The sequence below is a fragment of the Squalius cephalus genome (genome assembly GCF_949319135.1).
Source record: "Squalius cephalus genome assembly, chromosome: 19".
Classification (NCBI taxonomy): domain Eukaryota; kingdom Metazoa; phylum Chordata; class Actinopteri; order Cypriniformes; family Leuciscidae; genus Squalius; species Squalius cephalus.
Window position 1 is genome coordinate 17,503,447 of NC_137140.1, and position 18,472 is coordinate 17,521,918.

An 18,472-nucleotide genomic window follows, 5' to 3' on the forward strand; every position below is an offset into this window, starting at 1 on the left:
ATCCTTTGCCCAATGTCAGTGGTGGGAACAATGTTTCCCGTGGTCGGAGTGTTCATCGCGAAGCTAGCAGGCGTGTTAGTGTTGTGGGGAACGAGGCGGGAGATTTTTACCGCGCTGACCGCGTACCTCTCCGCAATCGCGGCGACAGTATTCTGCCCTACAAAGCAAAAAGGCAGTAACTACGCAGAGTGCAGAACTGAGAAAAATGACTTTAAAGTTATTCTGTCATCCAGCCTAAGTAGTTGTAGGTAGATTATTGGACATGTGGCTGTTTTGTTACTTTATATTAGCTTATTCTTTGTATATATCAATCCTCATATTTAATTTGATATTTTACCCCTATTTTGCAGTTACTGTATTCTTGCTTTGTAAATTTGCTTTGTATTACTTACCAAAAACGTGGCACAATACCAAGGAAAAAGGCAGTAACTACAGATTCTCCAAAAACTATTACCATTTTTCTCCAAAACGACACACATTTGAGATAAGATGTTTTGTCACATAACAAAGGATGCCTTGAATGTCATGAAAATGATAATAACTCATTTTTGACCAAAAATGCAGTTACTGCCTTTTTGCTTTGTAGGGCAGTATTGTGGTGGAGACTTTGTCTAATCCCACTGGTTATGTTAGACGAGGTCGAAGTATTCGTAGGACAGTTAGGGGGCAACGTGGAGGCAGGGTGGGGAGTCAAAATGACCATGACAGTAGTCCGAGCTGTGTACACTCGGCGCGCGCGCGAGGCAGATCTGGCCGCGCTCGCGCTGCTCGTAGCAGAAGCAGAGGCGGTGTGACACGGGGCAGAGGGGCTATTATGAATAGTCTGTCGCAAGCTGATGGGAATGCCGGCTTTGAGTACTTTGCTAATGAGGATGAGTACCAAAGTTGGATCACTCCCTTTGATCAGCCCATTGGATATCTGGGGGAAAGAGAACTCTCCAATGCCAATTCACCCCTAGATTTTCTATCACTCTTTCTCTCTGATGATTTCTGGAATTTACTTGTAAATGAGACAAATCGCTACGCCCATCAGTTTTTAGCCTCCCATCAACTCCAGCCACAGTCCAGATTTCATCAATGGTCTGATGTAACTCTCAGTGAAATGAAAGCCTTCTTTTCTCTGCATTTGAGTATGGGTCTGGTAGAGAAGTCAGAGTTAGAGGATTATTGGGCCGCATATTGGCCAACAGCAACACCTGGATTTGGCAAGGTGATGTGCAGGAATAGATTTGAGATGATTTTGTCTTTCCTTCACTTCACCAATAATGAGGAGTGTGTTGACAGGGGTCAGCCAGGGTATGACAGGCTATTCAAAATCCGCCCAATCATCGATTTGGTCATCCCCCGGTTTTCAGCAGTGTATGGTCCATCTAAGCAGCTGTCATTGGATGAAATGACCATTGCATTCAAAGGGAAATCAACCCTAAAAATGTACAACCCAAACAAACCAGACAAATATGGCTACAAAGTATTTGTTCTGAGTGAAGCCAAGTCAGGCTATGTGCTACAGTGGTCCATGTACACTGGACAAAGTAGGCCTAATGCAAGCGATTTCGGTGCTACACACCTTATTGTCCGTGAGCTGATGGCCCCGTACACAGGGAAAGGGCATGAGGTGTACATGGACAGCTATTACACCTCGCCAGCCATAGCTGATGAGCTGGCAAGCAATGATTCGGGTTTGTGTGGGACTGTCAGCAGTAAGAGGAAGGGGATGCCAAAGGGCCTCACCCGTGAACAGTTACCGTTGAGCAAGGGAGATGACCCAGTCTTCATGAGGAAGGGGAAAATGCTAGCTTGTGCATGGCATGATACAAAGCGCCTCACAATGCTCTCTACACTGCATTCCAACACATGTGTCAGAAAGCGCATCAGGACCAAACACACTGATAGTGGCTACAGGGAGATAAATAGGCCTGTTTGTGTTGATGACTACAATTCGTTCATGGGGGGTGTTGACACAGCAGACCAGAGAATGAAGACCTACCTCTTTCCCCATAGGTCAAGGAAATGGTACAACAGGATTTTCAATGCCATTCTCAGTGTAAGCATGGTGAATGCCCACATCATTTACTGCCGCTGCACTGCTGCTCCTCACAAGACCCTGAAAGTCTTTGTGCAGGATGTCATCACTGCTTTACTGGAAGGCTTCTCCAGGAAAGAGAGCAACAAAGGCCGAAAGTCATCCTCACTGGGAGACTTGCCACAGAGACTCACTGAGCGCCACTTTATCTGCCAGGCTGATGGTTACCCAGATTGTGTAGTTTGTTCTGATCGGACCCGCCCTAAAGGCCGCCGTCAAATAAAATACATCTGCAGGCAGTGTGGGGTGGGTCTTTGTGTTGTGCCTTGCAATGAGAGGTACCACACCATGAAACACTACAAGAAATGTCACCTGGATGGATAGGGAGTATTTATCTACAGTATACAGCAAAAGGCCTGCTACATAAATGCTTTTTTTTTTTCTTTTTTTTTTTACACTGTTGATTTACTCTCTATTTCCCTGACCATTTAGTAGTGTACAATATGTGTTCTTTTTTTGTGTGTGTGTTCATGTCCTTGTGATGTGTGCGTCTTTGTCAGCTTAAAAAAAACAAAAAAAAAACATAAAAACCACAAAAAAAAAAAAAAAATACTAACATTGTCTCTCGTCTTGTCTCGTCTGTCTCTCGTCTTGTCTCGTCATCTCACTCATGATCTGTGCCTTGCCGTGGCGAGTGAGCTTTTGAACTAAACAGGTCTTGTCTACTTGTGTTTGTGTGTCATATGAATAATATATATGTGCCCCATACATGGAATTAGAGTGCCTACTGTATGTAGTAAATGGAAAATCTCTACAGCAAAAGGCCAGCCGCTACATGCATTCGGTTTGTTTCTACCATTTATTAGTAATAATTTACACAGTTTGTTTTCTACTTACTATTTACTTGAGCATTCAGTATTGTGCAATATAGCATACAGAAGGTGAGGAACATTTTTGGGGGAAAGAAGTGCTGCATTTTATCATTTAAACATGTGACTTTTCATGAAAATTCTATAATCCAAGATGGCCGCCACCATATGACGTCATAATATGCTAATTAGATGGGAAAATTTAATCTCTACATAAACTTTGGGTCATCCTTAATAATTCTCTAATTTACAGAAAGTCTCTATCTTTTATTACTTTTAAGATATAGCCTTTTGAAATTAAGATGTCAAAATCGAACGTTTTAGGAAAAAACCTCTGGCGCCTAAAGGGTTAAGTTGAAGGCATTACTGTCATGGCCTCACTTTAAAGTCACTTTGAGTAAAAACTGGCACAACTCACCCCACTCTCCCCTATAATTGTTGGCAACCTTTATATGACGAATTGTTGAAACTGTATGATATTAAATTTATTGAAGGTATCCCCCAGACTCTGAATGATGATCGTTTGTTTCCCCCCGACAAGAATAATTTTGTGGTTTTAGACGATGTTATGCATGATGCTAGTAACAATTCTGAAATCCAACGTTTATTCACGATGTATGTACACCACAAAAACCTGAGTGCATTGTATATTGTACAAAACTTATTTTCTCAAGGTAAATCCAGCAGGACCATCAGTTTGAACACCAATTATCTGGTGCTGTTCAAAAACCCCAGAGACAATACACAAATTAATGTATTAGCACGCCAAATGTACCCCTGAAACACAACAAATTTTATGGAGTGTTATGAAAATGTGACCAGCATGCCTTTCGGGTACCTTTTGATTGACTTTAAAGCAAAAACACCAGAGCAGTACCGTCTCAGAACAGACATTCTGTCACAATATCCAGTTGTGTACGTTCAGAAAAGAAAACATTGACATTGTTAGACGGAATGTGAAAATGTCTGCAAGACTTTTAAGAAACCTGCCTCTTTTAAAATTGTTATTAAAAGCCACACCTAAACAAAGACGTGTTATTTTAGAGGCTGCTGCAGACGAACTCATTGTGACGTTGTGTGAAGTAGCTCTTAACGTAGTCCATGGAAATATTCCACTATCACCACAACAATATCAGAAACTTAAGAGAAAAAGAAACGAGATCAAAATTGTTGCAGATAAAAAGGTTGGCGTTAGACGTAAAAGACGGTTAATCAATCAACAAGGTGGATTTCTATTACCTTTGTTAAGCGTTGCAATTCCCTTTATAACCAGTTTAATTACATCTAAATAAACTGGTGATGGAGTACGCTGAGAAGATGTTTTTAATCCCGCAACACCAGTTGGATAAACTGAAATCCTCTAACACCCGTGAGTCTATACAGCATGTTGTGGAGAACGATTTGGATACGACTATAAGAAATATATTGCAAAGGTCTGACATAGATCACCACGAAAAAGCTAAGATGTACACCGGTGTTTTACAGAGGTTTTTAACACTCGCTAGACTGGGGGATAGGGAATCTTCCACATTAACATTAAGTCTTCCACAGCCTGACAGCCTTGTAAAAGAAGGTCCACACCCGACAGACAGCGTTACAGTCCGCGATGGTTTAGATGATTTTGCAGATGAGGTTTTAAAAAATATTCCACAGAGGAGTGTGAAAAATGTCCGTTACATTTTAGATAAAATGTCTAAAACTAAAGATATTACATTGTGGACTGAGTCGGGGGAGTTTGTGTTTAAAGGCAGAACAATCCCCGGTTCACACATGCTTGACCTAGTTAAAAGCATCACAGCTCTGCATAAGATTGCTGATGAGCGGAGACCTGGCGGATGGCACGAGTTTCTGGAGGCTTTTGCTAATTTAAATCTGCCATACTCTGTGGTACCAAACCAGTATGTCAGACAAGCAATTAACTCATTCAAAACCAAATCGACCCCGACTGTAGCCGATTTACCTAAGAAGAGTAAAAAACGGAAAGTGCATCTGAGCACACCGATACATTCAAAACATCCAGAAGACCTCTTGTTCAAATCACCCAGTCTAGACCAGAGTCGATGGTTAAGTTTTTAATCTCCCAGTTTGTGTGTAGCCTATTGTGTTCTCTCTGTTTTTTGTTTGTTTGTTTTGAGAACTTATGTGTTATGAATTACATGTATTGTTGAATATGTTGTGTGTATGTGTAATAAAAAAGAGTTTAAAGAAAGATCTGTTCTTGAGTATCTTTATTTAAAGATATTAAGCATGATACATGTACATTTCACCCAATTGCACACACTGAATACATTTGAAAACATTGTCATTACATGGAACATGTTTTAGTTTTTTCACAAATGTTGACACCATTTTATCATTTTTAATTAAATCATTGGTATACAATTTCAACACATAATCATAATCAAACCCCTTTGACATGTGGTAGAGAAAGAACACACAGTGTTGACCACATGTGTGTGATGAAAAATCTTGGACTTGCACAGTGGAATGTAGTACTTTACTAGAATTGAGATTTAAAAAGTCTTTGATAACAGGTTGAAAGCCTTGGTAATCTGGTTTATTACCAAAACTATCGAAAAAACAACCTACGCTATCATCATTTATGTAGATGGCCAACCAATGTTGGCCTGGGAGTCCTGATGGATCTGTATTGATTAAAACCATTGATGGTAATGTTCTTAAAGGGGTTTTCGGTAGATAGTCACATGGTAGTACTCCAAGAAAATAAGTATTGCACGAAATCTTATCCATGACACTCGTAAGTTGTACGGTGTTCATTTTAATGCCTTAATAGTAATCAACAAGTACCTGTCGTCGATTTGACACTTCAATAATGCTGTCAAATAATGCGTAAACAATTAAGTTAACAGTCTGTGGTAGTGGTTGTCTAAAGCGCGCTTCTAGTCTGATATTGCCACTTTTGATAAGTGATACATGCTGGCTACACCCCCTGTCTGGTGTAAAATTGAACGCGTAGAGTGTATAGCCATGCAGAAAATCTTCCCTATCGATACTCAGAGCCTGGTTTTTAAGATGCTTTCCTGAAGCCAACGCCAACTGGTAAAACTCCCGCACTGCAGAACCATTTTCATATTCAGGCTGCAGAGGCTTCGAGGGGTATTGTTGACCATCCAGATAAATAGCTAAAAATTCTAAATCGTAGTTTTTAAAGGCAAAAGGGTTTTTATTATATGCCCCAACAAATGCATCATTATCAACCATCGCTAGAACCAGAGATTTTGGTAAATGCCCTAAGAATAAGTTCTCTTGATTACAGATCCGTGATCTGGCTGGTATTGAGAAGCTTTTCAAACACACCCTGTCGATGGGGTACTTGGCTGTGGTTGAGAGTAGGGCTTGCGCATGACCCAGTCTCACAGCTGGTGACACTGTCACTTTTTTCACAAATAGCGATGCTGTCTGGATGTTCAGTTTGTAGGCTCTGTCATTGCTCCTCATCAGACAGAACTCGTCTTTACCCCTCGTCATTCTAATTTTAACCCTTTCGCACGTACGATCACACCGGTGTGATCAGTCTAGGCTGGTCCCTGGAGTGTACGATCACACCGGTGTGATTAGAACGGTCAGTGCATGACGTGATGAACTACTAAAAAAACAATACATTTAGAGTTTGTAAAATACACACTGGTGTCAAAGGAAGAGGCAATAATAATCCTTTCGATTATAATTAGACACATTTTATTCATATCAGATACACATTGTGTAAGTAACTTTGAAGTTTACTCTATTCTTCTCCCAGTTCCCCAGCCACTTACTTTTATGTATTTCGGGAGAAGTGGATGAATTCACGTGTTGTAAATCCAACAGATCCGATTCTCTGAACTGCATCTGCGGCACAAACTAAAATGGCGGCTCCCATCGTGCATACAGCTGAACTAACGCGATCGTTATAAAGGTGTTTAAACAACAAAACACTTCCACTTGTATATATTTGACAATCGGAATATCAGATATTTCATGCCATATCTAACAAATTTGTGAATATTTTGAATAAGAAAAGAAAAATGGCATAAAAGCAGATCATCATTCATTCAGCTCTGTTGTTGCTGTGGTGTGTCACGTGACAAGCAATGACGCGCGTCACCATGGAAACCATAAAGTGACACATTCTAAATAACAGTCGCCTTGAAAAACTCACGCTGGGGGGTCAGCCAGAATATTTTAAACTTACGAGTGAAAGGGTTAAGGTCCAATCCATTGAGTAAAAGTTTATCTTGAAAGAAGATGTCGCTGTGAACTGGTGCAAGTAGTTCGACCACGTTACTAGCATTGGTGAAGGCTGCTCTCTTTGTCAGACCGCTATTTTCTCCTGCGGGGTCCGACACATCCATATGCCCCGCCTTGTCTTTGTAAAAGAGCCCCGCTGAGAAAAGTGTTTCAAGGGTGTCTTTACCATAATTAGTAAGACACTCTATCATACAGCGGTATGGATATGTGCTAGAACTCTGTGAAATGAGTCGATCTCCAAGCGATACGTCCACTTGTGAAAAAATTGTGGCTCTGCGCTTAGCTGTCTCCTTGCGCTTGCGTTTTACAACTGATGTTTTCTTGGGGGGCTGTTTTGTTTTCTTCTGCTTCTGGCCACTCCTCCGCACACCCGGCGGCCTAGGTACACTTTTGCATGCCATCACTACTAACAACGTCACTTAGTATGTTTTTCGCTGCTGATTTAAGATGTGGCTTGGCTATGTTAAATCCTCGTCTTAGTAGTGGTATAGCCATTCTAAAGAGACCCCTAAAAAGACCACCCAAACCAGCGCCATACATAACTCCGCCTCCTGCATACCCCGGAAGTCCATTTCCCGCTTGATTCTGGTAATAGGCCACATAACGCATGGGATCAACATTGTGATTGTTGAAATACACCATTTTAATGAAAATGTTTTACTGGCCTAAAGTGTAGTTTAATGCACACTTTCCCGTAAGAAAATGGGATGTGGTGATTTTGATCGTCCTTCACTTCTATAGCAATATCTGTGATGACCGATTTGTTGACAGATGCGTAGTGGGGTTTGTCGTATCGAACACTGACTGTGTTATTGTTATCACCTGTTATTTGTACACACTCCAGGAGTGGTACGAAGGCATCACCTACTGACTGGTATCTGATAATATCTGTGTATATATAAAGAGTATAGAAGCCACCGTGTATGTCTGCCTGATGCATTGCATATGTTACAACATCCTTTTCAAAATTAGTTTTTCCAGGGTTTGTTTTTTGTCGCATAGAATCTCCTATCGGGACACCTGGTTTCAACCCTAAAATAATGGCTAGTTTTCCATGGAAGGTTATTGAAATGTTAGGTTTTGCTTTCAGAAATACTTTGTTTTTTACAACATCGTAACCGAATGATCCATGAGGGGCTAGTAAATCATTTATCACACTAACAACGGATGGGACCTTGTCGTAATAACCTGTTTTTATCGGTATGCGTAGTCTCGATAATTCGGTCTTCTTCACATCTACACCACGGCGTATGTTGTTAGTGTTTTTTTCGTCGTCGACAGTGGTGGGTTCGATGTTTATCTCAAAAATGGCATCTTTGCTGTTAAACGTGTACCAACTTCTAGGATATTCGATTTGAACAAGGCCCACCTCCCATTCTCCTTTTATATTTATAGGTGTAGCCATCCTTGTTCTATAATTAGAGATTGTATTATCAGGGTATACAGACCGTGAAGCATTGCATGGTAGTGTGACATAAAAACCACCCTCTGCCATGTCTGTTTTTTATACAACTGCAGACAGTCTGTGTTTGTCCTTTGTTTTTATGGCACCTGTACGTCGACTAATTCTTTCTGATCGATCCATGACGCAAATTTTGCAGGCCATCCGAGCCACTGTACCAGTACTAATGTTTTGCGACCCTTCGTCTTCTTATCCAAAATCTTTTCAACTTTAAATGTCTTGTTTTTACTGACAAATATTTTTTGCAATTCTTCAGCATAAAAAACACAGTTGATAACATCCCCATCATAATCACTCAATCTGTAAACAGGGGGGTCTCGTGGAATACGCGCTGATACAGTAAAATACTCTTGTGTGTAGTTTTCCTCATACCCTTTTGCAAACGGACCTCTGACTTTAGAAATTCGAACCACGTCACCGATCTTGTATTTAAATATGGGGTTAACATTGTAAGGTTTGGTATCTCCATACAAGTTATGTAGCACCACAGATTCGTTTTCTTTTCCCACATCAATCGGTCTCATCTTGATGCTTCTGTGATAGCTCACATTGTATCCTTGTGTAATGTCTTGAAGTATGTCGATGTAGCGTTTGGAGTTTATAGCTGTTAAATATCTCCACATTCTTCCTTTTAAGGTTCTATTAAACCGCTCGATAACACAAGCCTTTAATTCTGTGTCTGTTGCAAAATGGTTAATATTGTACTTTTTTGTCACGTTTTGAAAGTGTTTGTTAAAAAACTCCTTTCCTTTATCAGTTTGTAATTTCTGTGGCACACGACCCTCTTTCAGTATGGATTCAAAAGCTTTAGAGACCTCTGCACCACTCTTGTTTTTTAATGCACGCGTCCATGCGTACTTACTAAACAAATCGATGCATGTCAACAGAAAGTGATTGTTGTCATTTACCTTGGCATATGCTGACATATCTACTAGATCGGCTTGGAACTACATATCAACACCATAGACAAAAACCCGATTCCTTTTATATTTTAGTGGTGCACTTCTGTGTAGTGTATACGCATCCTCACCAGCGAGCCAGTCTGAAACTTCTTTATCGGTTAAACGAACCCCCGTCTCTTTTAAAACACCTTCTTTTAACCCCCTGAGGTCGGCTATCGCGCCGGCGCGATAGGCTCGTTTTTTTCCGTATGAGTGCAAAAAAAAAAAAAAAAAAAAAAATTATTTTTTATCTTATATGCTTGTGTTATACATCAATCGATCCTGTTTAGTGTGTATTTTTTTTTGTGTATGCTCATAATAAAAACAAAGTGTTGTGCTTTTCGCCAAATAAAGAAAAATAAACATGATGCGAGTTCTGCCTACTCTCCGTCAGTGAAGTCAATTCTGAAACGCGTCCGAAAATGAACTGTAACTCAGCGAATACTCAGTCAAACAGGCATTCAGTCACACAGGCATGAAGCTTGAATTCTCTTCTTTCAAATGAAGTAATTTTTATAAAAAACAAATATTCACAGTTTATATAATATGTATGTAAAGAGAGAGATGTCAGTCGTTCTCATCTCAGCTAATTAAGTTTTAATGTGACTCCGCCTACGGACACCGCGCTATTCAAACGCAAATGTGAGGTGATCCATACAAACCTGTGAAACGCCCACATCCGCTGGATAAGGCCGGTGAAACACTGGATGCGTGGCGTAAGCATCTCAGCTGCGTGGCGTGTCCGTTTTTATTTCGGCTCCCATCCATGTTAACAGTTTAGAGTTTGCACACTGCCTGTGTGAGACGCGCGTCTCAGGCGCGGCACGAGCCGCGTGGAAAACGCGTGCATTCTAGAAATAGAACCGACGCCTATTTTTCACGCGACACGCAAGCGTCTTGGAAGCGTTTCCATGCAAAATTGAATAGGAAAATCTGTTTATTTGTCATTTTGACACGAATACATATTAATAAATGTCCTTTTGATGTTTAAAAGTGTCTAGGTTTTGACATAAATGCAAATATAAATGTAATTTTACAAAATATGATCGATTTTCAAATACTGCTGTATTGAATGAACAGCTTTTAGCAAACTCTATTGCTATACTGAGATGAGGAATATATACTGTATGTGTTTTGTCAAAAATAAAGTCATCAACTAACTAATGAATCCTTTACTTTGAAATACGTATGATAAAATGTATACTTTAGATTTGAAAGACGTTGACTAGTTTTGAAAAGATTATAAAGTATGTATGTGCATGCATATGTGGCCACCACAAGGACAAAGGACACTATATATGTTATATGTTTTAGCTTAGACTACGCCACCCTGGGAATTTCACCCAGAGAATATTATCCGCGCAAAAGTTCCACACTAAAGACAAAGCATGGAGACACAGGTATTTATACAAAGTTACAAAAAGAAGTTTATTATAATTTATAATAAAACCCGTACACAAAAATAAGACAAGCCTCAAGCAGTCAAGTACAATGTTCACAAAAAGGAAGCTGCGGCCTTGCAAGAGGTATGCATGTTCCCCTCACACACTACACACTCACAGCACAAAGAGCCCCAGTGAAATGACCAGTCACGGCACACGTTGTAGACACCACCACCAAAGAAAGGAGGGAAATGATCACTTTCCTAAGCCAAAAGGCCGCAGCTCCTGAAAAAGAACACTCTCCACACCACACACATACCACACAGACAAGAAAATATTTAATAAAAGGTTATACAAGCTAACAGGTGGATGGCAAATGCTCATCCACCTACAGGCCTTGACATTCAACCTTAATAGGCCCAATCAAATGAAGAAGAAAAATTAAAGTAAACAAATTCAGTCTTTTTACCAAAATCAACAAAAACAAATAGTTATGTTTCACAAAAAAACCAACACGCTTCAAATGAATAAACAATATACAAAATAAATCAATTCACAAATATTATATTTACCAAAAGAAGACAATTTACGACATTGGAAAATTATACAAAATAAAGAAAACCACAAAAATGAAAACCACAAATGCAAAACAAGATATCAAACAAAAAAAACAATAATTTAAGATCGTAATATGGGCAAAATATCCACTAAGGAAGTGTGTGAGCAGAATATGTTTAGATGTAACAAAGCACAGCAGGATCAAAACATTGTGTCCAGCAGTCTCAACATAGCCTATGACAAAACAGCGATGACACTGCACAAACTGTAGTTCTCCTGAAATTCACACAAATAATTAAAACAATCTACATATAAACATACATTTTACAAGGAGAAATTAGATGGTGACCTACCGTAGCTGCGAAGCCAGGCACCCAAAAGGACATCCCCTCAATAGTCTAATACAGTCGTCATTCACACGAACTAACAAAACAAATACAGGAGAGTTGCCACCAGACCAGTTGCTACATTTTAACAAGGCATCAACAATAAATTAAAACCGGTCATACCCGCACCTGAAGTCCACAGACGCCCGCACAACAGCCATCCAACTGAAACCAAAACCACGTTTATAATGAACGAAATGGGAAATTGTTGTCCGACCGGAACAGCCACAGTGCAGCAAGAAGCAAACAGACAAGGTCCACAAAAGGCGCACTAGTAGCAGTCACAGCAGCAGTCACAGCAGCATACAGCGTGCAGCAACAGGCGAGGGTTCCCAAATAACACACTGGGAGCAGTCACGGCAGCGTGCAGCATACAGCAAATAGGCGAGAGTTCACAAAAGACGCGCAAGAAGCCTAAGTACACGCGCAGGTTAATGACGTCACATAACTTAGAATGCGGACAAATGAGCTTCCAGCTCATTATGTCACACATATATATGTGTGTGTGTGTATGAAGAGTTCAGATGCAAAAGCCTCTAAATGCCATCTGAAATTTTCTCCTAGAATGATCATTTTTATGAAGCTTGTATATTTAAGTTAGCTATAGGTGACACACCTGAATGAATGGCTCATTAAGTATGCAGGGACGTAGTCTCACCAGGTGTGAACTACTAAATTTGCATGATGCTGTTGGAGCGTTTACGCCCCATCCGCATATTGGCTTTCCAAACTAAAAGTGTTTCACAAAACTAAAATCAATGTATCGTTTTTTTGTGAATGATTAGGCAGGATGATTTTCATATCATTTTGAAGAAAAAACACTAGGCGATGAAATCCATTAGTCAAAAGTCTTATTGCCACATATTTAGTATGTGTTTTGTGGCCTTATTTCAGAAACTTTAATTTTTAGTTTTTTCGATAACCATGCATAAACATTATTCTCTCAAAAATGAAAACATGTACATACATGTGGCTCACATATTATGGAAGTCCTGTTTGTGCTATATAGAGTGAATTTACACCTTTGCCATTAAAATGTTTATAAGCAACTGAAAAAAGCACAAATGTCAGGGCATGTCAGAACATCTCAAGGACCCCAAAAACACCCCAGACCCCAGAGGGTTAAACGTTTTTTACCCCCTAAAGAACCACGGTTAGAAGGTGTGTAATAATTCTTTTTCATTTCTTCTGACATATTGACACTTCAGGCTCCACAAAAGAATAACAAAGATGGTTTAAGTGGTTCGGGTTTTATTTCTTAAACATTAAAAGGATACAAAAGGTATCATACAGCATCAATGTAGTGTAGAAATTTTATACACATCACAATATTTTTCTCAAGAATGTAATCAACCAGTGTTTCAACAATTTCACATACATTAGTCTGATTGTTTCTTGTCAACATGTCCACACATAGATCCGATACATATGTACACAAACATAATATATCAGCTATTCTAATAAAGCTACCACATTCAGTCATCAGGTCTAAAACTTTTTTGATGGTTACACAAACAGGATCACCACCATTAACACATAATCGCATCATATCAGACCATTCATTTGACACATTTCTTACAAAAGACATTTGTTTCTTAAGGTTTGTAAAACGTTTGGCATCAACACCACATCTGTTTACAGTAACCGATACATTGGCACATTCATTAATGTTGTTATACAACAAGGTGGTCATCTCACATCTAATACGTTGTTTAAGTAGACACTTAGCCAGTCCAGTTGCAAAACAAGTGTTCCCCATGCTGTTGTCACAAACAGTCAACTTGGACAATACCTTTCCAGCTGTCCACAGCGTCATAGACAATTTGTTCACTGCTGCCGTCCACAACTTTCTCTCTGACTTCGCGAAGCTTCTCAACAATGAAAACCTTGTCACGCAGTTCGTGTAAAATAGCATCCACTGACCCCTGAATCCTCTGGGGGTGAACCCTTAAACCACAACGACTCAATGCTTGAGCAACGATGTGCTTAAGGTCTGGTCTAACCAGATTACGTGTCAGCTCCTCAAAGTAGGCGTCAAAGAAATAGGGGTCCGGTTTAAACAAACAGGAATGTCTAATCTGACTGGGGTGATCCACTTCACACCCCATACAGATTTCTTTCAGCTTTTTGTTGATAACGTGTTCCAGAAGGACCACAACAGTTGCTTTTATGATTTTGAACCCGTCAGAACGGATACAGCTGTCTGTGTCATCAATTCCTGCTAAGGCCGCAGCTCCAGCTATGGCACCGGTGTTGCCGTATGGAGTTGTAAGGAAGGTCAGGTTGTGATATCCTAGATCCATACAAAATTTATCCAACCAACTGTTGTCACAGGTTTGTGGGTGGGGTTCCAGCAGTGTGGCATTGTCATCTGGCATCGCTGGGGCAGTCTCAGGGGTGTTGCTGTAGCAGTAGACAGGTGTAGATCCGTGAGACATGGTGAATGAATGTTGCGATTGTACCGATCCGTACGCGTTTTTAATGACTGTAATATGTGGGTGGGCTTAAGAGGCGGTCTTTGGGGTTGGTAACGCCCTTCTCAGGGTGAAACAATTGCATCTTTACAGAACTGTAACGATCATACATGTCACACCATCTAAACATCTTGTTTATGCTTGTAAATATATTGTCAAGCATACGAACATCTCTCCACTGAAACAGAAATTTCATGTCGTAGCACGTGTGATGATCAGATTCTCGAATAGGCCAGGCATGTACGTTGAGCTTTGTCTTGTCGTTACAGCAAAAAATATAAACACAGTCGTCTGGTAGCTTTTTACTGTGGTCCCCGACCACCCGAAATCTTGTGTTAGGAGTTGATCCATCCCACTCGGTGACGTATAACGGATCATCACCACAGTCGTTCAAATCTCTCCAAACGTAGTTGAAAAACAGAAACCAGTCTTTGTCTTGAAAAATCAGACATGGAGTATGCCATGTAAATTCGTCTCCAACGTCAGCAGTGTAGAGTTTCACAATACGCAACACCTTGTCAAACGCATATCTCAGCACACGTTTACCAGACAATGGGAACTCACTTTTCACGTTAGCTATGTCTTCATGAAGAAACTTTGTCAAGCTAACATTTTGCTTTTTCCTTGGTGCAAAAGTTAGTTCCTCTCTCATTTCAACAGGTCCTCTTGTTGGAGAAATACACATAACCTTTCTAGGGGTTTTAGGAGTTCCCGGAGCAGCCATTGTAACAGGAAACATACCAGGAAAGACCCTATCACAAAAACTTCATTGGCATATGGTGAGGTGTGAGTATTCACATATCAATCAGGACGCAAATCCCAGCCAGCTTGGCACTGTAAATCAGAGACCCTGTTTTCGACACATGGATTCCCTGTCAATCATGAGCGACATGAGTGACATGCATGAGTGACACGGGGTCATAAATCAATCAAATATTAACCCAAAAGTGACACATGGTATATGTTAATACTACTTATATGATATAAAACCAAACTAACAATGGATGTTAACTTTTTGAAGCTAGCAACTTAACATGAGAGAATATTTTTTTTAAATATATAAATTTTTTGTAAATATGTCATGAACTGATCCTTGAATTCCAGAAACTATCTACATAAATATTGACCAGGGAGGTTGCATATGTATTTCACATAATAAATGGCAAACAGATAAATATCACCTTAGGCCCTGTTCATGCGAACTCTAAGATATATTGAACAGTCCTTAATATGACATGGGAAAGCCCATACAAACTATGGGCCCTATTTTAACGATCTGAAACGCAAGTGTCAAAGCGCAAAGCGCAAGTAACTTTGTGGGCGGGTCTTGGCGCTGTTGCTATTTTCCCGGCGGGATAAATGACTCTAGCGCCAGGCGCAAATCTAAAATGGGTTGGTCTGAAGTAGCTTCATTATTCATAGGTGTGGTTTGGGCGTAACGTGAAATAAACCAATCAGAGTGTCATCTCACATTCCCTTTAAGAGCAGGTGCGCTTGTTCTAAAGCGGATTCCTATTATAACGGCGGATTTGCCAGGCGCGGCTCACAGCCAAGGAGAGCAACGCTCTCGTCAGGGACGTTGGGGATGGAGAAACCCACCCAAATTAACTTCGGTTAAAAAGGCGTATATAATTTGGGTAAATGTGTAAGCTAGATGTATGCTTTTATAATAATTGTCTATCTATCTATCTATCTATCTATCTATCTATCTATCTATCTATCGTAATAATGTATGATTTGCAAAAATGAAAACTGCTGCTTCTGTGTAGATGAGAGAATCAAAGTGTATGCGCGTTGTGCACACGCTACATTGATTATGGCTAAGCATGCGCCCTTAAAATAGCATATGAATAACATGCGCAATGCGCCACTGACTTTAAACTATTTTTTCCTGGTTAGTGGTGCAATTGTTTTCTAAACCTGCAAAGTAGCATGAAGGAACGTTTGCGCCGGAACACGCCTCCTTTTTTGCACTGAACCGCCCATGGTGCGCAAGTTCATTCCCTAGTTTAGCGACGTGCTTCTGTGGAGGGAAAAGCGCGCTTTGCGCGGGTGCAAAATAGGAATGATACATGCGTTGGTGCACAAAGTCAATTGCGCTGGGTGCAAGATAGGGCCCAAAAAGTTTAATCAGCGGTATATGTGTGGGTTAAGGAAGGCACTATGTATAAAGGCTCTATGTATAACTTACAACTGTTTCAATATTGCATGTTACTGTAGCATCGCAGCATGTGATTTGTAAGAGTTGGGCCCCGTTCATGCAGACTCCAACTGAAAATCATCCTGGTATTGGTGGGATTCGCAGTAAGGTACATCTGACATTGAGGTTAATTTGAGACAACACATGTATGTACGTACTTCTTTTAAAGCAGACATTGAACGTTACTTAGCAGAGTTACCATGCCCCGTTCATGCAGGCTCCAAGTAACATTTACAATGTTGTCCAAAGAGAGATAGGCTCTGTACCATTTTCCATGTTCTACGTCTGATAACTACAAAGTAAGTTTTAATTGGCCACATTCTGACATACACATAGAAAAACATGCTACACACACACACACACACACACACACACACACACACACACACACACACACACGACCAACCACCTTTCTCTTAATCTCCATAAAAATGTAATTTGTAAGTTTTTTGCGGACCACCTTGCCTTCTTTAATTTTATCTGTCGTCCGTCTTGCTATATGATTTAATCTAACTTTGCAGAACCACGCAGAAGCCATCTTCACCAGAACATGGACATGGTTAGCTTCAACACACATGTCGAACATGTGAGTGTGCAGCTGTGGGAAGAGATTCTTCTCAGAACAATCAGAAAGAACCTGGGTGACAATGGCTGCTGTTGTTCCTCTTCCCTGTGGAGCCCTTCCCTCATTGGTTTTAAGCAGCCGCTGAAAGCATCTTTCTGTAGCTTGGCAAACTGCATTGATGCCTGGAGATGGTTTCTGTAGGCCACCTCTGTCCTTCAAACTAATAAATCGATGCACCAAGTCATCTGAGGTGAGTGCTTGTGAGCAAGGCATGCAATTAATCTTCTCTTTCATCTTTTTCACAATGAAGCCTGTGATGTAAGAGATTGCTGCTTCCTTGTACTCAGACAGATTGTCAACATCTGGAAGGTCAGGGAGGGAGTCATCCTCAGGTACAAGCACTTCCACAGGCTCCACATCCACCCATCAAGGATGGTTGTGTTGTCCCGAAGGAGACAGTTGCCTGTGCCCCTTTTCACCTGGTGCCTTACAAGGAGGCGCTTGTATGCCCCTCGGAACTGCCTTACATTGGGGTTGTTGTTGTAACCTCCACGCGCTCTGACTGCAGAGAAGAACAACTCCAAGTGGTCCTGACTGAGTTTGTAGGTCAGAAGGTATCGGCATGGGGCAGCTGGCTGCTCTACCAGGTCTTCGTAGATGCCCATCACACTTCTGCCTGAAGCAATGAAACCATAGATGGGTGTCTTTTTCTGTGTGGAATGTACATGTACAAGTGTGTTGTCTCTTCCTTTAATTTTAAGCCCACGGAGAAGTGACTCGGTTTCTTCTAAAATACCCTTAGCACGGTGTTTAGTAGTTGGCTTGATGGGCGCTTTGTGTCCTTTGCCAAGTGGGTTGCGGCTATTTAGGACATCAAAGGCTGCATCTATTGTGCGCAGGAATTGAACTGTGGCTGCACATCCACTGAACTGGGGATACTTCAGCTCCTGCTCACAATACTCTAGGGCATCGGCCACACTGCTGCTGAAGAGCTGGGCTGCAAGATTGACCTTCATTTTCTGATTTCGCCACTGAATGTGCACCATTTTTAGTTTGTTACCAAGCCTTCCTTCTCCTGAAGCTTGTGGAGCTCCTCAATGTACCGCCACTTTATCTGCTGGCCATCTTCTCTTACCAGAACCTCAACTGTTGAGAACACATTCCGAAGAAACTTGAGCATATGACATGGATCCAAGAGCACATGGACTTTTTGCGTGTGATCCTCAGGATGGAGAAAGTAAGGTCTCATGTCCATGATGCACAAGTTAGCACCAAGCTCCCTGATCATTGCTATATTTTGGGAGGGTCCATCACACGTCAAGGAGACAACCCTAACTCCGATTGCATGAAGCCTAACAAGGCTC

General features: G+C 40.8%; 1 protein-coding gene across 1 annotated transcript; it reads left to right on the forward strand.

The window, feature by feature from the left end:
* Positions 1-814: 814 nt before the first annotated feature.
* On the forward strand, positions 815-2,407 carry LOC307146668 (piggyBac transposable element-derived protein 4-like; the record flags this gene model as incomplete). The annotated part of the gene is made up of 1 exon (XM_079850876.1): positions 815-2,407. The coding sequence occupies one exon, from the start codon at positions 815-817 to the stop codon at positions 2,405-2,407; it is 1,593 nt and encodes a 530-aa protein (XP_079707002.1).
* Between the last annotated feature and the right edge of the window lie 16,065 nt (positions 2,408-18,472).